This window comes from Lepisma saccharinum, chromosome 2, assembly GCF_977018435.1.
Source record: "Lepisma saccharinum chromosome 2, izLepSacc3.1, whole genome shotgun sequence".
Classification (NCBI taxonomy): Eukaryota; Metazoa; Arthropoda; class Insecta; order Zygentoma; family Lepismatidae; genus Lepisma; species Lepisma saccharinum.
Window position 1 is genome coordinate 104112547 of NC_139230.1, and position 23407 is coordinate 104135953.

Below are 23407 nucleotides of genomic sequence, written 5' to 3' on the forward strand. Positions count from 1 at the left end.
GGTCACCCAGTAATGCCCCCACCACACTCCACCCTCCCTCGCAAGCCATCCCATTCCTCCCGCCCTCTCTCCCAACCCAACCCACCCCACACACTCACAGGTTTTCGACGAGCCTGGTGACGAAATAGTGTTTTTTTCGTTCTACGCACCGCTTCTTCTTCGATGGGGAACTGGCAAATCTGCAGGGCCCGAACTTCCGGTTCCGTTTCTTTCGTCTCACATCGATGATGCTACTAGGTTAGCGAAAATTTTGATTTTTTCCAATGTCCGGTGAGTGTTTCCTTTCTCCTTCGTTGATTTATATATATATTGGATATTGAACTCACCTAATTTTATAATTAGATTATAAAACCAAAATTAAGAGATACATATAATTATCTCCACAAAATAATAAAAATCACAACATACTCCTGATTTATGAGTATCGGAAAGTTAACATGCGTCTATTTTGGAACTACATAGAAATTACAAAACTTTGTCTTGGATTGTATATTAACATTTTGCAAAAAATGTAAAGAAAAATACGATCCATATGTATGTGATATGATTGCTTCTACACCACTTAGCTGCAGAGAGACACAACATAATATTCTATCTGTAATTTCATTGTAATAATAATTAATTATTGGACCAAAATATATCTTGTAGATTTAAAAATATTAAATGATTGATATTATTTTACCTGTTTCATTACCAGTAATTTTTGATGGTTTTGTCTCAAAATAGAATCTCAAAACCAACACATCACCCTTTCCAAGGTAATACCCATAATCAGTAGTACATACATTGTATTCATTCATGGATTAATTTCTCTCTTGACTTGTCTAATTTTATACTTTACCATTTCTAAAGTCTGCATTTTATAAATTAATAATAGGTTACTTTTGCATTATGAAAATATTTTGCATCTGTCTTTGCACATATATGTAACATATAAAAACATATGTTTAATATTTATTTTGGTAATATATACACCATATTCTATGGATCTGTTACTATTTCTTTAACTGCAGAGAATACCATCTCACTTCATACATCAGATTAAATATGACTAGAAAGTGGAAAATCTGGTAAGATTGTAATATTTTGAATTTTCCTTGTTATATTTTGAAGGTAAGTACATTTCAAATTACGTAACCTACACTTCATCTTGTCCCATATTTACAGAAACAAATTCATAAGCAAGATTGCATTGGAAAATTTGTCTATTCTTGAAAATTAAAAAAAATATACCGGTCAGCAAAATTCTTATATGTTACTATGAGATCTGGACCTGCCAATTCAGTTACATCATGGTGCAATGATTTCATCATCGCAATTAGAAAAGTTCTTGCATATGTGTATCCTTGTGTGTATCTGTATTTTTGTGATGATGAGCTTACGTGTCAATGTCATGTATTTGGATGTTCAATTCTTTGATATACACAAGAGCAACAAATCTTTCATCGACATAAACTAACTAATATACAGGAATGAATATACCCAATATTCGGTAGTATCAAACATAAATATAAATAACAAATTTTGAACTAACAACTTCGGAGTGTAAAGCGTGAGAACAAAGGTATTCAAGGAAATATCATGGTCCGAATTTCATTCAAATTACTTAATTAACAATCCATTAATTTACTATGGGTATGAAAGTAATTAATTTTAATAAAAAATCTAACTGGTTGACATAAGAAACTCAAACACTTAGCAAATTTTCAACATCTTCCGTGAACCAGAAGGAAGGTATCTGTATTCTACGTCACAGAGTTGATAGGCACTTGGTTAATCCAAACCTTTTTATGAATGAAGACGGCTTCATAAACACAGCTTTAGTTTTCAAGTGTAGCTTCACTTCATCAACAAAATGTCACTTAACAACTAGTCTCACTTCTCTTCAACTATCCATAATACAAACAACAAATCATTTATCCCTTCCCTGTTTGTGATTAGGAAACATGGACAAAGCTTACCATCGATCTTAAAAATAAGTGGTCACAATTGTCAACTTCACTATTAACAGTAGCATTGTCAGACGTAAAAATACATCCCGGAGAGGTGTCCAATCGACACAGTACAATTCTGTCTGTTCTGACAATCCCATGGAACACTTGTGTTTAGTGATCATCCACCCCAATACTCCAATATGGAGTCATATGTTGGGTGCATATCACATGTTAAAATACGTGTTGTCCTAAAAAAATTGCAGTATCTGCTATAAATGACGATCTGACTCCATACCATATTCCAATTCTCGGATTTTTGGTCGAGATGAGTCATCTCTTAAACTACCAGACTGGCCGTGGAAAGACAATGGTCGTCCTTGACGTTCCTGAAGAAGAAGGCGATGTGCAGCCCTGTCCATTTCCTCTTGAGTCATATCTAAAGCTTCTTGCATTTCCCGTGATGTGTACCTCACGAAATCTGGATCACAATATTTGCCTAAACCCTGTTCGACTAGGACCTATAAAAAATAAAGACATAATATATTAGCATAAACAATATTTGCACGTGGAAATGTGGAAATAATGGATTGTTGGTAGAGGAAATTAAAGATTCAGGATAACAATTTTGGAGGGTGATCGTAAATGGCTAATTTTCCCTGTAAATACTTCACAATGACCAAATTAACTTCATTTTACTGAAGTAATTCCTCCTCACTACAGACTCACATAATTAGGGTCAGTTCTACAGCTCTTCCTGAGTGTTCACGTGCATGATGTCACAAAACGTGTCTCACTTTCTTAGTCTACTTTCTTCATACAAAAAAAGCGAACTAATCTTCGTAATGGAAACCTATTTAAACGTAATTATCGAGCAATGAAATTTCACAGAAATCGTGATAACAGGGTGGTGATGATAAAAGAGGATTAAAATGGTGGAAGCAATATCCTGCAGATATTTCTCAAGATATTGACATTACTTGGAATGAAAAGTTTCATGTAATCTTACAGTGTTTTTAAGTCGACCTAAAATTTTACCGCATATTTTTAAGATAAGATCAAATCATACAAACAATTATTTCATTTTCTGATATATTGTACACAGTACATTCCTCATCCTATTCTCATCTTTTTAAAATCATACTCGCTCAAGTCCAATTTATGAGGCTGTTTTCTATATCTTCGGGTATCTTATCCCTATCTCTGTTTCATTTTACAGTTGTTTGCACTACATCGTGATTTTCTTCTCACTCGTATTTCATAAAATACATCAAGATATTCTCAAAATGTATAATTTTATTATAAATACATTTCAATAAATTCGATATGCTAACCACACTTCCTCGGGGTCCCGAAATATCCAATAATCAAACTGAAGTTAATTTTGCCGTAGTCTCAGCACTTTGAAGTCCATTGTGTCTCTCTTGGCATTTTCACTTTTCTGTTCTCTCCACCTACTTGACCAACTCTAGCTTCTCATACTGATATTGTGAAACTTTTAAAATATTTTCTAGCTGAACCGTAAAACTATTCAAATTCACAAATTGAATCACATGGACATCAACTCTTACGACTTGCTACGGTACGTTTGACAACACATTCGCCACTCAATATTTTTCTTGTAGTCTATCTAAATTACAAATTAGCTTTTGAAGTATCTTTAATTGAAATGAACTCACCAGCAACTTCATTCCATGCCTCTTTTCAATCCACTCATGTTTCTTCTAGAGTTGCTGAGATCGAGGATAGTTTCGATGTGTTTTCGGAATTTCATAGTTTCATTCAAGGTGAGATGCAGCACCAGGATATATACGCAGGTGATATAATTCAGGTAGTTACTGCGAGAATCCGCTACATGTTGTTCATTGTTCTCTGGTGCAGCCTGAATGTTATCGTGTGTAGAATCTGAGTTGAGCGGTCTTTTATTATTATCCTGAGTTCGAATTAAAGCCTACACCAGGGTGTTTTTTGTGAGTAAGGTCATTCTTGGTGAAAATATATTACTGTTACTATGAAACCAACAATTCCTTTCAGCCTTCTTTGGAAATACACTACTAATGATGAGTATAAACTCCCCAATTTACACGACTTTTCACTATTTTGTTTTGACAAACTGCACGACAAATTCAGGCTGGTTGGTCAGAACGAGATGTTCAGCTTTCTCATTTCTTACTAGTATATGAGGGACATGTCTTATCTAGTCATATGTTTCTAGGCGGGTACAATCTAGATGTTTCGATACACCATACTTCATCAGCAACCCCCAAGTAAAATCTCTGTGAAACCTAAGATTGTCCGATGCACAACCCCATGACTATGCTAAATGAAAAGCTTCGTCAATCATCCTATACAGTATTGGAACACACCTTTTCTTTCCCCTGATTCCAATTGCGTAAGCGTCTGTCCACTTGAAGAAAAAAATATTGTGTGTGTGTGTGTGTGTGTACGTCGTTTACGCGTCACATAAATCCACGGTTAGCTGAAATTCACCCCCCTTGGGAATAAATACCAGACTTGTCCAATGACAAATTCCCGTGTTTCACCCAAATAGTTAGACAGATATTTACTTTAAATATTATTGGCCATCATCCATCAGTGTCATTATCGTGTTTCACTTAAGGAATAAAAAGTTTGAATAACCATCGAGGAGAGAAACAAATATTGTTCCGAGATCTTTCAGTAAATCTCTGTATTGAATTTCTCAACGCAGTTCTGCTAGTGGACTTGCCCCCTGGGTCGAAAACAACCCAAGTATAATTCATGACGTATTAATCAACAAAAGCTGTTGCTATAAATTCTAGCTTAATATAATTAGTATGTCATTTCTTATCATTTTAACTATTACAAAGAAACAAAAAAAGGACTTATTTTGAACATGTTTTTATGACTCAACTTTTTGAATCAAGACTGTACAGCACACGCCAAGACGTTTTGCTGTTTAGAGAGAAACTGTTACAATGACGTCAGAAAAGAGGCAAAACTTGATTGTTGTGACACCAGACATGTTTACAACCCTTTATTATTTCCGTGTATTGCAATTCAAATGAGTTATTGTGCATTGAATAAATGGTGAAAACAGCAATGATAAAATTAATCCTGCAGTTGAACCCAATAGAACCCATTAGAATTTATGGGTTCCTGGACCATTAACAACCCTGGTGCTAACCACTCCGCCAAAGGCGCCTGCACGTAAACGCATTTGAAGAGACCGGTGTCCTTTAGGCGGTACCCAGTACCGCGCGCAGGAACGTTTCTTACCTTAAATCATAGCACACAAGCCAAGAATTTTGCTGAAATAAGAACAACTGTGCGTTGATCGGAATGCAAATTATTTATATGCAGAAACTATTGCAGTACCCATACGAAATTTCAGAGTTATAAAAACAACAATATTGGAAATTGACAAAATTCAGTTTTTTATAGTCCTGTGTATTTTCTTCGCATATCTCATAAATGTAGGAGGGACATATTGAGATTTGAATATTTCAAAATAGGTTGTAAGTTTCTTAAGAGTTGTGTTTTATACACAAATGTATAAATATCAAGTAATTTTCCTTTCAATTCTTAGCACCATATTATTTAATATATCATTTGCTTCTTCTGCGAGTGAGTAAGATGTTGACTGAGAATTCTGGAACAAATCGTTCCTTTCTAAGCCCATATAAGTTATACGATTTCAAATTGATTTGAAACATAAGTTGACTTTTTTTAAAAAAACACTGAAAAATACTTTGGAAATTTTGTGAATGGTTAGTTCATTTCTAAATTACTTCATTACATGGGAAAGTTTTAATAACTTCGGAATTATACGAGATAGTCTCTCTCACTAAATAGTTTATTTTCTCTAGTAGCTAAAAAAATGTACGAAATGGACATGCTTTCGCTCATATATATATCTCACCTGATTTCCAGTAATGATGGTGTAATTTAGCATAGATTTGCATCAATAATTCATGAAAAACTCAATATGCTGACCAAGGCAGAAATTTATTTTATTATAAAACATAAACTAAACGTAACGTTTAAACTTTCTAGCAAGGTCTTCTTCAGACTCTGCACCAAGTACAATTGTAACAAGGTACACTTCTGTTCACCAGAAGTGGCACATTCGTTTGAGTTGAAGTCCAGCTTCGTGGCCGGAAGTACAGCCGAAGTAAGTGTTCGGAAAGCCGCAGTGTTGCTTACTATCAATCAATTTAACCATATGCAGGAAATTTTGGGTTTCTCAGACTCAAAGAAAAGGGCTAACGGAAAGATTGCAACGTAAATATTAATGAACTGGAATTTCGACATCTACAATCAAAGTAATGTAAATGTGAAATATTACTGAAATTTATTTTAAAAAGAAACGCGTTTTTGACGTTCGTGACGAATTAGTTATTATCACAATTCGTTAGAATGCGAGGGCCCCGGGTTCGAATTTGGCCTGAACATTGGTGTTCTTTTTCAGTCTCTCTTCATCGTCGCAAGTAGCCGAAAATGGAATAAGAGCAACACTAAATAACGAACAGAATATGCAGAACGACAGAAAGGGTGCTGTTGCAATTACTGCAAATGATGGGGAAAAAAACTTTATAAAATAGTGATATCCTAGTCCAGAAAAAGGCATCAGGAATAAATAAACTCCTTCCCCATACACTTTGGCAAACAGAATGACAAAGTTGGCACTGAATATGCTATGGGAAATCCTGAAGGAAGAAGAGTTTATGTCACAGCCAGGGGGGCACATGAGAGGAGGTACCCCCCCCCCTCACATCAGTCATCCAGGCTATTAAAAATAAGTCAATGGATGTCCTCTCATTCGCCTTTCACAGTAAATGGATTTTTTGTCAAATAAAAATTGTCGGGCTTTACTTTATTTACACGTCCACGTTAGTTGGAGCCCAATAATAGAACTGTGACTCTCGTAAAATTCTTACGGTAATCATTTAGGGATGGAAATACTAACCTTCCACAAAAGCACGACTTCCCAACGTCTATATTAATTTTCATCCACAAGCTTCACTTGTATTTTGTCAGTAAAGTGTACATCATATGAACCCTATCTGATGAAGCGTATTGCTTTCAAATTAATGTAATTTGCGAGAAGCGACATCAAAAGTTTCGAGTTGGACAGGAAAAGATGCAACCTTATTGATAAATTACTCAAATAGCTTTCTTTTTTCGCCGTTACTTGTGGCCATGTCAGTCCGTGCTTGAGCACGGGAGAGGCAGGTTCAAGCTAAGCAGCCAAGCAGGTTTAGATAACGCGTGACGCGTAAAACCGAGTGCGAGTGTTGGGCCAAGTGGAAAATAGGACTCTGATATGTAATAGTATTGACAATAGTTAATAAGAACAAAAGGTTAGCAATGGATCGTGAAAATACCATTTTGATAAATTTCGCATATGGAGCAGGAAAACCTAGTGCAATGTACGTGCATGAGTTCATTTACAGTCAGTTTAAACTTAGTATTGATGAAATTTTAGCAATACAACTACCGACAACTGCGCGGGGTGTCTGCTATCGTACACAGATCCACTCTATTTCAAGGGGACTAATTTACAACACAACATACGAAAGTCTCTCTCTTATGTCACGAAACTTATCAATTTCTAATTTACCTTACGATTAAGCTAGAGAACTATAGAATTAACTGTCCAAACAAAAATAAATTAAATTAATCATTTTCCAACAACATAACAATCAATAATCCACATTCCTAGATAAAAAAAGAGAGAAGCAAATTTCCTATCATATTTATGAATTATATAGTTGAAGAATATAGTGCTTTCCTTTTATACAAACTCTACAAGAAAGCAATTTTGGTCGATAATTTTAGTTAAAAGTAGTTTTTTATTATTATTCTTAGTAATAACTCCTGCAACAGGATCAAATTATATTCCTTGACGTTTACTAAATTACAGATTCAGAAGACAGGGTTCATCCAAACACTTACTCGTGCACTATGAAATAACTCAAATAGCTAATCATCCAAAATACATATTTTACATCTGTATTCTAAGTGCCGTATGAGTGATGTTTAGGTAAATATTTGTAGTTACTGTTAATTCTATTTGTTTCTGATAATAGCATCTAAAATCTACGCACGGCTTGACTTTACAATTTGGACCAGGCTTTTTTCTTTCCCATCTGGAAATTACTCTTAAGGTGCGAGCATTCAACGAGTGGGTCACTTGTAAATATCTATCTAACTATAAAACTAGGAGAGTGACACGTGAATGACGGAACATCTTAAAATACATCTGCTTATGTTCCTCACTACTTACTAATTTAATTTCAGTTATTTTCTTCTTGAGAATATTAACGGTGTGTTTTATCACACAACAATTTTCAATTTTAGCACATGTAAATATCGAGGCTTACCAGCAACTAAAAAATCTCAATTTCAAGTAGTCTCGAGTAACTGTCACGTCCTCTGAACGAGTAATAGCTTCAATTCATATTCACTTATTGGCACGCAAACAATAACAAAGTTTCAGGCTGCAATTGGTGTGACGAGAATAAAATACATTATATAGAACCCATTTGGTAAGAAAAAATATTTTTGGAGGCACAGGGATTCGAACTTGGGATTTGAGCTTACAAAGCTGGCCTTTAACCGACATTTTTTTTATTATTAACAATATATCTCTATTACATACTACTTTTTTTAACAAGGTTTAACCATAATTCATTTGTAGTTACATTCAAAATATTACATTCTATTGTTGAGTCATACAGTGTATGTTGAACATAGTTTGCATATAACCTATTTTTTTTACTAGGTAAAATTTTTCCATATTCACTGCGGTAATAATCCCTTATATTGTTTCCTGTTTGTCCTTTGAAAAAAATATATATCATGTACGTACCTATAATCCATTGTATCGCACGATGCTTTGTAGCAGGGGAAAATTAAATTCCGGAAAAATTATTAATTTCGGAGTAATACACTGAACTGAGGATCGACTTATATGTGCTATCATTTTTTGGAGTACCGGCTAGTCTTGTTTTGCCTTTCCACAGTGCGTCATCCTGTGTTCTATTGTATATTCTACTAAACACTGCTCACAATTAGGGTCTGTCCCCAGCCGATGCCGTTTTGCTTTATTGTCAATTAGTTCGTGAACAACTTGGTACCATTGACTGAATTGTCTATTGGATAAATATTTTGCCGAAATGTTTGTAAAAATTCTTTTCCAATTATATTTAGGGTGTTTCTTCACTATATGTGGCGTATCCTTATTTTGAGTAAGGTATTGATTATACAAATCTCTCACTGTTAGCTGATTATAGTCTATTTTCTTTATAGGGTCATATAAATATTCCATTATAGATTCTTGATATACTGTTTTGGAAGTGGGAATTTTTATCTCATTCACTGGTGCTTCTAATGGAATATCTCTTATATATGTATATTCTGGAATGTCCTGGATATTTTCTTTAGACTGAATCATTGAAAAATACCGATGATTAAACAAAGCTTTTGTTTTTTTTAACAACATCCACCAAACTCATTCCTCCGTGCTATTTTTTTGAGCTAAGTGTCTGCTGATTCACTCGGGAAACATTTCCTGCCCAAAGGAACCGCTTTAAACTTTTCTTTATTCGTACTAAGTTACAATTATCATATTGCCAAATTTGAGCTCCATACCACAATTTTGATAAGATATATACATTTGCTATTTTGACTCGCGTACATAAAGTGAAGGGTCGTTGTATAAATTTGTGTATGGTATAATTAATATCTGATATATATATTATCATAACTAAGTTTTATGCTTTTTGTAGTGTCATTTGTAAAAAACACTCCTAGGATTTTAACTTGCTCCACTTTTTTAAATATCACGTCAGGTAACTGTTCATGTTCATGTTGTTTTCCTAATGTTAAGTAACACGTTTTAGTCATATTCACTAAGGCACCAGATTCTATTTCAAATTTTCGTATACATTATATTAAGTTCTTAATCGCTGCCTGAATTTGGAATATGACTGTGACATCGTCTATATAAGCTCCAATCGTAAATTCCGTTTCTTTATTGTTATTATTTACAGTCGTGCGACAGTGTTGAAGGAAAGGTGCCAAGGTCATTACAAAAAGAGGTAAGCTTAATGGGCTTCCTTGCGGAAGTCCTCTGTTGACTATTCATTTATTAGTTAAAAACCCATTATTTTTTGCCTTTAAGCTTATATTTGTCACTAATGTTTTGATATTTTCGTTCACTTGTCCATGAATACCCATCTTTTGTATTGTTTTTAGCAAAGACTATGTCCTACTCTATCAAATGCCTGTGAATAATCAATCGCTACGAGGTATTAATTTTGTTGGGAATCTTGAGATTTTATTATTTCATCTCGTAATAGTGTCAAAAAATGGTATTTTTTTTCTCCAACTACTTCATATTGATGTGGTGTAGCCAGTTTTGTCAAAATCAACTTAATCAATTTGCTACACATCTAGTCATTATTTTATAGTCTGTATTAAATAATGTGATTGGTCTATAATCTATCATTTCCTTGGGTTGACCATTTTTTGGTATTAAAATTATTATTCCTGTTGTCTCATAATTGGTCTCACTGCAGAACATGGGCTGCTTTTTTCCTCTAAATAGACGTACAAAATTTATATCCCCTGAAAGTGCGTACCTTCTACTTCCATTTTCCGGTGTTACATTTCAGATTACTATTATATTATTGCGCGTAAAAAATGATTTTCCTGCTACTAAAAGCAATGCATTTCTCCATTTGTTCGCGTCCATATTGTTTACGCAGAGTTACTGTCATTTGTTTCTGGGTCTTCCTCTCAGCGCAAGAGTTTTCCTACCTTGTGTTCTGACGTCAGACGAGGAATGCCTACGAGGTTAGGTTAGGCCTGTTAGGTTAGGTTCCATTAGCATAAATACAATGCAAAATTATTCTTTGGGCTAAGGGAACTAAACCAAGCTAGCCTACAATAAAAATGCTTTGTGCGATAAATGAGACCCTTCGTTTCGCAGAATTCGAGTTTCTTTCATTATTTCAGACAAGGAATGCTTACAAGGTTAGGTTAGGCCTGTTAGGTTGGGTTCCAATAGCATTGAAAAATGTTTTTCTGCTACTAAAAGCAATGCATTTCTCTATATTCATTCGCATCCATATTGTTTATGCACAGTTTCTTTCATTATTTCGACGAGGAATGCCTACAAGGTTAGGTTTGGTTTCATTAGCATAAATACAATGCCAAATTATTATTCAGGCTAAGAGAACTAAACCTAGCTACCTAAGAACGTAGGCATTTTTTGCATTCACTAGATTTGTGCAGGAATGTGCGCCACCATGTCACTTTTCCTTCCAAGAGTGCCCAACCTGGATACGTATTTCTAGTTTTTCTTAAAGAAAAAAAAATTCCGCACCTTCAAACTTACTTTTCCCGATTGCTAACTACAAAACTTTACCAAAAAATTATGAACCACGTTCCTCCTAAGCAGCCCATATTCTGCAGTCTTACCTACCTCATAATTTACTACATTATTTTTGTTTAATACTGTATTAACCCATTTTGTTAAAGTATTACCCACTGTTGGCCATAAAACTTTATATGCATTAGTCGCTATTCCATATTACCCAGGTGCTTTTCGCCATACTCCCTGTACTATTGCTTTACACACTTCTTCATTTGTGTATGGTTGGTTTAATCCAACCATTTCTTCTGGTTGGAGGATTTGTATGTATTTGTCTAAATATTGACTAGCCTTCTCATTATTTTGATATGCGTTTGAATATTTATTTTCCAAATATTTATACACTATTTGTTGTATTTGGTTCCTCTCATTATGGCCTACTCCATAGTTATTCTTCAGTTCTGTTATCAGACTCTGTTTTTGTAACTGATATAAATTTGTTACGTGAACTAAATTTATTTCTTCTTCAATATCTGTATGTACGTATTCCTTCTACTTTTTTTGCCTGTAGGCACAGCAGTTGTGCTTTCACTTTTTTTAATTTTCGTTTGCGTGTCACTGTCGTTTTTCTTTTTCTTATATAGATCGTGTAAAACTGCGTAATGGAAATTAAATTTGTTACACCATTCGTGTTGTTTTTCCCAGAAGTGTTGTTTACAATATCTTTGGAAATTTCGTTTAAAAATTTCTGTCCACTATCGATTAATATTTTGTTCATATAATGATCTCTTAGTCCATTTTTCCCACTGTTTTTCAAAGCCAAATCTAAAATCTTCTTCAATTAAATGTGATGTATTCATTTTCCAAGTTCCAATCCCTATTCTAGTTAACCTTACCGGTGATTTCATTGTTGTAATTACAGCATGGTGATCAATAAAAACCACCGGTTCCATATGAACAGAGGTAATATTTGATTTTAGTTCACTTGAAACATATCCCCTATCTATTTTCGATGCACTAGTTGCAGTAACGTATGTGTATCCGAGTTAATTGCCTCTTTTTTCTTGCCACACACTGGAAATTGCACACCAATTTTTGCGAAGCATTTGAAAAATTATAACCAGTGTTTGATCCACATTACAAAATACACAATTAAAACCCCCTGCTAAGTACATTGAACCTGCACTACTTGCAATGTATTGTGGTACTGTATATGTATAAAAAATACTTCTTTCGTTCCGGTATCTTGATCCCGACGGGGCATAAACGTTAATTAATGTCAAGTTTCCCAATTTCCCCATGATTAATCTTCCACTGGATTATTTTTGTACTTGAATAAATGATAGTCCTTTACGAACTAAAATTGCAGTTCCTGTACCACTTGAATTATAATTATTATATTCTATGTAATTTTGATTGCATTCTAGCGAATTTCGGCCTACTTCTTGCAACATCGCAACATCCTTACTTTTTTTATATAAGAAACTACGAAGTGATTTTAACTTTGTTTCATTTTGTATATTATTTATATTTATATTTGCTACTCGTATTACTGATGTTTCCATATTTCTGTATAATGCTATTAATAGTATTAAAATAACGCACATTTTGTATAATACATATTTTCCATATAAATAAATTACTCTAAATACTATTTTCTAAATACTGAGCCGCGGTGGCTCAGTTGGTAACGCGTCTGAATACCATGCTAAACGTCTCGGTTTCGATCCCCGGTCGCTTCAAATCCGGGAGCGTTACCCCCACACCCGGAATACGCCTTCATGACGTCGTGGTAAGCACTTTATCTTTTTTACATTCTTTACTATTTCCTTGAGCTTCCTTTTCACTTTCTTTACTTCTATTACCATTCCCCATCTTCCCTGCTGAAGCATTTAATCCGATAATTGGAGCACTATTTGAAAAGTTATTTCCTAACCGTCTGGTAGGACGCCGTTTTGCTATAGAGTTTTTTGTTTTTGCTTTTCGTTTAAGATTAGTTTCACTTACCTTCATTTGATTACTATTCCCACTCCAACAAGTGGAAATGAGACCACTATCTTCTTCTGTTTCTTGTTTGTCACTCAGTGATTTAGTGGCGGATGCAGTTTCCTCTGGCGATAAGGTAGTGGCGGGTGAGGGATGTGCCCATAAATTCTTCCTTTTTCTCCTCACTCTTCAATAATTCGCTTCATTCTTTTTCTTCCTTCGAGTGTCTTTTTTCTTGAGGTTCTGTCATTTTGTTATTTGCTCCCACCTCTGGTGTTCTTCCTATTTGTTTATCCATCTCATTATTACAGGTTGGCTTCATTTGTGAGGTAACCTCATTTTTCTGCTGATGTGATGGAGTTGCTGATCCCTCTGAGCTTACCATGTCGGTCTCGTTGGGCAATACTGCCTTACTGTACCTTTACTTTCCGTGGTACCCTTAGGGTAGTCATTTGCCGCTGGTTAAAACTGTATCTTAAATGTTCATCCGATCCACAAAACTAACACGTTGGAGTTTGTCCCGTATATATCACGTGGGACTTATATTTGCCAATAGTTACGAATGATGGTATTGGCTTCTTAAATTACATTTTTACCATACGTACGCCACTAGGCACAGGGTAACGAAACTTTTCACTCCACATTTCTTCTATCACTTCATCCACTGTTCCATATTCACTGAATTTCCCGTGCACATGTTTTAATTCAAGTTCCATAGGAAAATTAAATACACGTACGTATTTCACTATTCGATTTGCGTCGCTAATGTTTACTTTCACTGCGTTCCCATTATCATACTTAAATTCTAATTCACCTGGGTACTCTTCTAGCAATTTTAACATAGTACGCTGTCGCACTAATTTGAAATAAACACCCCGCGCAGTTGTCGGTAGTTGTATTGCTAAAATGTCATCAATACTAAGTTTAAACTGACTGTAAATGAACTCATGCACGTCCATTACACTAGGTTTTCCTGCTCCATATGCGAAATTCATCAAAATGGTATTTTCACGATCCATTGCTAACCTTTTGTTCTTAATAACTATTGTCAATACTATTACCTATCACGAGTCCTATTTTCCACTTGGCCCAACACTCGCACTCGGTTTTACGTGTCACGCGTTATCTAAACCTGCTTGACTGCTTAGCTTGGACCTGACTCTCCCGTGCTCAAGCACGGACTGACGTCATGGCCACAAGCCACGGAGAAGGAACAAAGCTATTCGAGGATTTTACCTATAAGATTGCATCTTTTCCTGTCCAACTCAAAACTTTTGATGTCGCTTCTCGCAAATTACATTAATTTGAAAGCAATACGCTTCATCAGATAGGGTTCATGTGCTATACACTTTGCTGACAAAATACAAGTGAAGCTTGAGCATGAAAAGTAATGTAAAAGTTGGGAAGTCGTGCATTTGTGTAAGGGTTTTCCATCCCTAAATGATTACCGTTCGCTAGTTCCCGTCAATAAAGCGGATTCTGCTACGTGACGACGAATCTCATTAACCAACGGCACATACATTATTTATTTTAATGTATTTATTTCAAAATGAAGAGTAATTATTCTGGAATGTACGGAGGCATTCATTCATTCGGTAAGAATTTTAAGCGAGTCACAATTCTATTTTTGTGCTGCGTTACGAAACCAATGTGGACGTGTAAATAAAGTAAAGCCCGAGAATTTTTATTTTACAAAAAATCCATTGACTGTTAAAGGCGAATGAGAGGACATCCATTGACTTACTTTTAATAGCCTGGATTACTGATGTGTTTATGGGGGGGGAGGTACCTCCTCTCACCTGCCCGCCGGCTGTGACATAAAGTCTTCTTCCTTCAAAATTTACCATAGCACATTCAGTGCCAACTTTGCGATACTGTTTGCCAAAGTGTATGGGAAAGTAGTTTAATTATTCCTCAAGTCATCTTCTGTACTAGAATAACACTATTATTGAAATATTTTCTTTTTCATCATTTTCAGTAATTGCAACAGCACCATTTCTGTCTCGCTTATTCTTAATACGTCTTTTCTTATTCCTTATTTAATGTTGCTTTTCTTCCATTTTCTACTACTCGCGACGATTCAGAGAGACTGAAAAAGAATACCCATGCTCAGGCCAAATTCAAACTCGGGGCCCTCGCATTCTAACGAATTGTGATAATAACTAATTCATCACGAACGTCAAAAACGCGTTTCTTTTTAAAATAAATTTCAGTAATATTTCACAATTACATTACTTTGATTTTAGATTTGGAAATCCCAGTTCATTAATATTTACGCTGCAATCATTCCGTTAGCCCTTTTCTTTGAGTCTGAGAGACCCAAAATTTCCTGCATATGGTTAAATTGATTGATAGTAAGCAACATTGCTGCTTTCCGAACACTTACTTCGGCTGTACTTCCGGCCACGAAGCTGGACTTCAACTCAAACGGATGTGCCACTTTTTGTGAACAAAAGTGTACAAAAGGGACGTTATATATACACAAACATTACTCCCCTCCAGACATAAGACTATTAGAAAGTTGTTTTCCTGGAACATTCTAGCAGGTGGAATTCCCTTGTAATTGTAAACTGTAATTTCACCTGACATGCGATTTAGATAAACATTTTCTTTCATCTGGAAGGTGGTTGGACTCATCTCACGCTCTTTTTCCTCTTTCCTCTCTTTCTTCACTCTTCTTCCTTCTTCTCTCCTCTTTCTCTCTTGTTCTTTCCACTCTTTCTAACACCTTCTTCCATTCTTTGTTTATCTTCAGTCCCCACTCAAGTTCATTGTGTCTTCTTCACCTTTCTTCTCTATTTCCTTGGCCTCCTTCCATTTTATCACTAGTATTCTCTTCTCCCTTCCTATCTGCTTAGCCTCATCGCACTCTATGTCATGTCCTGTTTGTTTCGTGTTTTTAAATATCGCATTTCTCTCTCTCTTAAGTCGTACATCATCCTTACGTTGTTTCAAGCTGTCTTTCAGCCTCTTTTTCGTTTCTCCTATGTACACACTCTGACATTCTTTAGATTTCACTTCGTAGATAATCCCTTCCTCTTGCTCTTCTCTATTTTCCTTTTTCTTGTTTGCATTCTTCGCTATTCTTAAGATGCTTCTCCCTCCCTTCCTGTAAGTTTTAATGCCCGCTTTCCTAAGCGCTTTGCAAATATTTTCTGTGGTCTTCCCCATACTCTTTATTCCAAACTAACTATATTTTTCTTTCTCTTCCTCTTTTCTTTCTCTTCCAAATCTCCCCTGTCACTTTTCTTCCTTCTTCTCCAGTCTATCATCCTTCTCGTAGACATTATTTTCCAGTTCCTTCCATAGGCTATTTATTTTGCCTTCCTTTTCACATTCTTTTGTGTATATTTTCTTTATTCTGTCATCCAAATTCTTTATAAAATTTATTTTTGTCACCTCACTTACCTCACTTCTTTCGTGGCAGAACACTCCTTCTGATGCCAAGACATTCAATTTCTTGACCTCTCATCCTTTTCATCAATATATCTAGGTAGCTTATCTTGTCTTCTTCTTCTGTTTCGATTTCCAACCATATCCCTCTTTCTTCATCTTGTATTTCTTTGGCAAATATGTCGAGCTGCCTCTTCGTTCCCTTCCACATGGCAAAACAATCGTCCACATATTTGCTAAACAGAATTATTTTGTCACCTCCTATTTCTACCACTTTCTTTTCTCATTCATTCATAACCAATTCAGCCAATGCTGGGCTTAGGCTAGAACCTATATTCAGTCCTTCACACATTAACATTATTTTATTCCCAATTTTACTGTAACCGTTCTTCCAAATGGTTCCCAGATCCTTCATAACTCTTTCACTATCTCATTCTCCTATAATTTGTTGTCCAATTCTCTTTCCAACAATGTCCAAAACGTGTCCCCTCTTGATGCCTGGGAACATACTTTTCACATCTAAGCTAAACATTGTCGTCTTCATCTCATTTAACTTAAGTCTTCTTATGAGGTCCTCCTCTTGTTCACTGTTCTTCACTGCTCTACTTTCTTCCTGTGTTACTAACACTTCAATAACTTTCTTTAATTTGTTTTCCAAGGGTTCCAAAATATTGTTTCTGCAGTACATTACTGGTCTCAACATTATCTCCTCTTTGTGTATCTTTGGAAATCCTTTCAATCTTGACAGTCTTCCTGTCTCCTTTATGAACTTCTTAAATACTCTCCTCCTACAGTCTTGTATGACCCTTTCTCTTATAGTTTCTTCTTCTTCTGTTCCACAAATCTCCTCATATCCGTTCTCTTTTAGGTCTTCATACTTCCTCTCGTAGCATTCTTTTTCCATCACCACAATGGCTCCTCCTGTATCTGCCTGTTCTATCACCACATCACTTCTTGTATTGATTTTCGTCATACCTTCCCGTTCTTTTGGACTCAAATTATCTAATTGTCCATGCTTTTCCATTTCTTTCTTCAGTATGGCTGCTGTTCTTCTTCTAATCTTGTCTCTTTCTGGTTATTCTTTGATATGGAACACTGCTTGTTTAATGTCATATATAACTTCTTCATAGTCTAAATTTCTTTCTTTAACTATGAAACCTCTTCATAGCTTTAATAAGCTTAATGTTCTGCATTCCCTATTACAACTCTTCATCTAGTACCCTCCTCTTCTTCATCTTCTCTCCTTTCTTCTTTCCATCCTAGTCCCTCTCCTTTCTTCTTCAACTTTATTTTTACCTTCTTTCTAAACTTCTCCTGCCAGCTTTTCATTTCGTAAAATGTATATATATAAAATGGTGAGCCCCTTTTCAATAGATTTTTCAATTCTTGTCAGGTCCTCTTTTATTATTTTTATCTCCTTTCTTCTTGGCCCTTATTTCATTCCATATCATATCCTCATATTTGTACCTTGTTTCATTTGTGCTTGGTGCACAGTTTGAAGAAGACCTTGCTAGAAGGTTGAAATGTTACGTTTAGTTTATGTTTTATAATAAAATAAATTTCTGCCTTGGTCAGCATATTGAGTTTTTCATGCCATGGAAACAAGGCTTAGTGATGTTACAATAATTCAAGTAAATAACGTCGGTTTTGCTAGGGCGGCACTGAGTGCAGCGCGCGGGACATTTGTGATACTATGAGGACGGGGATGTCAGAGGGTTGCCGATTTTTGTACATATTACGAAATTTCAATGAGGCTGCGCGACCTCTAAATATAAATTAATTTTATTGAAAATACGCACACATTATCTTTATGATTATATATATTGGCACGAAATACGAGGAGGAGATCTACAAAAATACTTCGTTTATTTTGATCTTTTGATGCACCCTAATATATATGTATATATTTATACATATACACAACACACATACATGTGCACCTACATATACGTATATATACTGTATATATATATATATATATGTGTGTGGGGGTGTTACATGTGTATACAAAAAATCACACATACCGAACTACGAAAAACTAAGTATGCTGACCAAGGCAGTAATTTATTTTATTAAAAACATAAACTAAACGTAACGTTTCAACCTTCTAGCAAGGTCTTCTTTAGACTCCTTATCAACTACAAATGTAACAAGATACAAAACAGGGCACTATATATACTCAAACATTACTCCCTCTAGACTATTAGAAAGTTAGAAAGTTGTTCTGGAACTTTCTAGCAGGTGTCTTTCCCTTGTCAAATGTACCTTCACCTAAAAGGCTAAACATATTTACTTCCATATAGAATGTGGTTGGACTTTTTATCTCACGCTCTTTTTCCTTCATTTTCTTCCATCTCCTCTCCTCTATCTCTCTTGTCCTTTCTACTCTATCTAACACCTTCTTCCATTCTTTGTTTAACTTCAGTCCCCCATTCCAGTTCATTGTCACCTCACTTACCTCACTTCTTTCGTGGCAGAACACTCCTTCTGATGCCAAGACATTCAATTTCTTGACCTCTCATCCTTTTCATCAATATATCTAGGTAGCTTATCTTGTCTTCTTCTTCTGTTTCGATTTCCAACCATATCCCTCTTTCTTCATCTTGTATTTCTTTGGCAAATATGTCGAGCTGCCTCTTCGTTCCCTTCCACATGGCAAAACAATCGTCCACATATTTGCTAAACAGAATTATTTTGTCACCTCCTATTTCTACCACTTTCTTTTCTCATTCATTCATAACCAATTCAGCCAATGCTGGGCTTAGGCTAGAACCTATATTCAGTCCTTCACACATTAACATTATTTTATTCCCAATTTTACTGTAACCGTTCTTCCAAATGGTTCCCAGATCCTTCATAACTCTTTCACTATCTCATTCTCCTATAATTTGTTGTCCAATTCTCTTTCCAACAATGTCCAAAACGTGTCCCCTCTTGATGCCTGGGAACATACTTTTCACATCTAAGCTAAACATTGTCGTCTTCATCTCATTTAACTTAAGTCTTCTTATGAGGTCCTCCTCTTGTTCACTGTTCTTCACTGCTCTACTTTCTTCCTGTGTTACTAACACTTCAATAACTTTCTTTAATTTGTTTTCCAAGGGTTCCAAAATATTGTTTCTGCAGTACATTACTGGTCTCAACATTATCTCCTCTTTGTGTATCTTTGGAAATCCTTTCAATCTTGACAGTCTTCCTGTCTCCTTTATGAACTTCTTAAATACTCTCCTCCTACAGTCTTGTATGACCCTTTCTCTTATAGTTTCTTCTTCTTCTGTTCCACAAATCTCCTCATATCCGTTCTCTTTTAGGTCTTCATACTTCCTCTCGTAGCATTCTTTTTCCATCACCACAATGGCTCCTCCTGTATCTGCCTGTTCTATCACCACATCACTTCTTGTATTGATTTTCGTCATACCTTCCCGTTCTTTTGGACTCAAATTATCTAATTGTCCATGCTTTTCCATTTCTTTCTTCAGTATGGCTGCTGTTCTTCTTCTAATCTTGTCTCTTTCTGGTTATTCTTTGATATGGAACACTGCTTGTTTAATGTCATATATAACTTCTTCATAGTCTAAATTTCTTTCTTTAACTATGAAACCTCTTCATAGCTTTAATAAGCTTAATGTTCTGCATTCCCTATTACAACTCTTCATCTAGTACCCTCCTCTTCTTCATCTTCTCTCCTTTCTTCTTTCCATCCTAGTCCCTCTCCTTTCTTCTTCAACTTTATTTTTACCTTCTTTCTAAACTTCTCCTGCCAGCTTTTCATTTCGTAAAATGTATATATATAAAATGGTGAGCCCCTTTTCAATAGATTTTTCAATTCTTGTCAGGTCCTCTTTTATTATTTTTATCTCCTTTCTTCTTGGCCCTTATTTCATTCCATATCATATCCTCATATTTGTACCTTGTTTCATTTGTGCTTGGTGCACAGTTTGAAGAAGACCTTGCTAGAAGGTTGAAATGTTACGTTTAGTTTATGTTTTATAATAAAATAAATTTCTGCCTTGGTCAGCATATTGAGTTTTTCATGCCATGGAAACAAGGCTTAGTGATGTTACAATAATTCAAGTAAATAACGTCGGTTTTGCTAGGGCGGCACTGAGTGCAGCGCGCGGGACATTTGTGATACTATGAGGACGGGGATGTCAGAGGGTTGCCGATTTTTGTACATATTACGAAATTTCAATGAGGCTGCGCGACCTCTAAATATAAATTAATTTTATTGAAAATACGCACACATTATCTTTATGATTATATATATTGGCACGAAATACGAGGAGGAGATCTACAAAAATACTTCGTTTATTTTGATCTTTTGATGCACCCTAATATATATGTATATATTTATACATATACACAACACACATACATGTGCACCTACATATACGTATATATACTGTATATATATATATATATATGTGTGTGGGGGTGTTACATGTGTATACAAAAAATCACACATACCGAACTACGAAAAACTAAGTATGCTGACCAAGGCAGTAATTTATTTTATTAAAAACATAAACTAAACGTAACGTTTCAACCTTCTAGCAAGGTCTTCTTTAGACTCCTTATCAACTACAAATGTAACAAGATACAAAACAGGGCACTATATATACTCAAACATTACTCCCTCTAGACTATTAGAAAGTTAGAAAGTTGTTCTGGAACTTTCTAGCAGGTGTCTTTCCCTTGTCAAATGTACCTTCACCTAAAAGGCTAAACATATTTACTTCCATATAGAATGTGGTTGGACTTTTTATCTCACGCTCTTTTTCCTTCATTTTCTTCCATCTCCTCTCCTCTATCTCTCTTGTCCTTTCTACTCTATCTAACACCTTCTTCCATTCTTTGTTTAACTTCAGTCCCCCATTCCAGTTCATTGTGTCTTCTTCAACGTTCTTCTCTATTCCCTTGGCCTCCTTCCATTTTCTCACTAGCATTCTCTTCTCCCTTCCTATTTGTGGATCATACTTTGCAGAATTGATTACATCACTTATTTTCTGTTTCATGAGGAAGGAAAATATTGTTGGATTTGCGTAATGAATATCATAAATAATTTTGTAATGTCCATTTTAATATGTAATGTAATGTCTCCATCACAGCACAAGTTTACGACCAGTATGCTGATCAAGTTTATTGTTTATGGAAATAAACATAATATAAAGTTGATTAAATCTGGTTATAAGTAGTTAATACCTTTCAGTCTTTTTTAGTGAAAATAGGATTTTCAATTGCAGGCATTAATTTATTGGTATCTATTTGAATGCTATTGTAACGTTCTTATGTGGATAATGTAGATGAATCCATTCGCTAAGACTTAATTTTCTCTTGTATGGTGTCCACATGCTGACTAATTTTCCAGTAGAACCTAGAATCTGTTTCTTAATTTGTATGATATTGTTCGCCTTAGTATGAGGGCTTTATATTATTCTTTAAGAACTCTAGGGAAAAAAATGAGCAATACAAAGATAAAATTATTAAGTATTATTTAATCAAATAACTGTACCGTTATACTACTAGGGAGAAGAAAGTTATTATTTTTTGTTTGAAGTCATTAAATTTTGTGTTTTAGCATTTATGTGCAATAATTTATACTTCATCATATGATCAAGTTTAAATATCATATTTTGTATATCATACATCTTGACTTACCCTTCCCACAAGGCTTTCAGCAGATCCTACGACTTCTGGAAAGTTCGGTCGATGATCGGCTGGACTTCCCGGTAAAGAATGTGATAATCGTTCTGTGCCAAGACTTCCATTGGATTCACCTGTTCGCGATACTGAAATTAAATTTTTTTTGTAAAAACAAAATTAACGTATTTAAATAACAAACTTAGTAATTATAAAATTAGTTCTCATTGACTGAAAGAATAGGTGAAAATACGTTTTCAGTCAGTGACTATTTAGTTTTATATCATGATGAATTTCAATGCAATATGAATGTCAAAATATGGGTGCACATATTGTACAAAAGTCGTCAGAATATGAATTTCCTTGAATGTTATAAATTCGAATTTATGGAAAAGAACTACCCATATTTTGTTTTACAATTACCATGTACATATTGTTCATTCGACTTCTGAATGAAAATAAGAAACACAGTTTCATTTCATTAACATCCGTGCATTCTTTTTATTCTTAGAAAGTGATGTTGGATGAAGGTGGAGTGTGCGTAAGTTGAAGTTCATTTACCACAGACTTAATATAAGTGAAGACTTTAATGGTTAGTTTATTTCAATAGGGGTTAATCAAAAATTGAAAATGTGATACAGACTAATACAAATGCCATAATAATTGCCGAATATTGTTAAAATTGATATTCTTGAATGACTGAGAATATATTTTTCTCGAGGGGAAGTGGTGTGTATTATCGAGGGGGTTTATCCTGTATTACTCCCAAGAAGAAGGGGGTTGCGGATGTTCTTATGAGCATCCTCCTTTGTTCCTTCTAAAACAAGCATCGGATAGATGGAAAAGTAGTGATGTAAACTATAACACTAACTACTAAATAAGAGGTCCATAGGCGGGAGTTTTACTTGAACCTCCATGTAAAATGAAATACAAATACTTCATTGTTTTCAAGCATGTAAATATATGTGTATGCATATTGGTCAGGGCAACTTGTACCCGGTACATTTCGCTGGCAACAATATTTTAATCTGGTTGAAATAAGTGGAATATACTTCTCAACACCTCCCCGACAAAACGTGCGTTTCACTTGGAATTG

The 23407-nt window shown here is 35.0% G+C and overlaps 1 protein-coding gene across 5 annotated transcripts in view; it reads right to left on the bottom strand.

Annotated features, from left to right (window-relative positions):
- Positions 1-224: 224 nt before the first annotated feature.
- Positions 225-23407, bottom strand: part of Ca-alpha1D (Ca[2+]-channel protein alpha[[1]] subunit D) — a 1588055-nt gene continuing 1564872 nt past the window's right edge. For all 5 annotated transcript variants that reach the window (XM_083117527.1, XM_083117525.1, XM_083117526.1 and 2 more), the window contains 2 exons: positions 22330-22460; positions 225-2452 (listed from right to left, as the gene is read on the bottom strand). In XM_083117527.1, coding sequence (XP_082973653.1) covers positions 2204-2452; positions 22330-22460 — 380 coding nt within the window. In that variant the 3' untranslated portion in view covers positions 225-2203. The remainder of the gene's footprint in view (positions 2453-22329; positions 22461-23407) is intronic.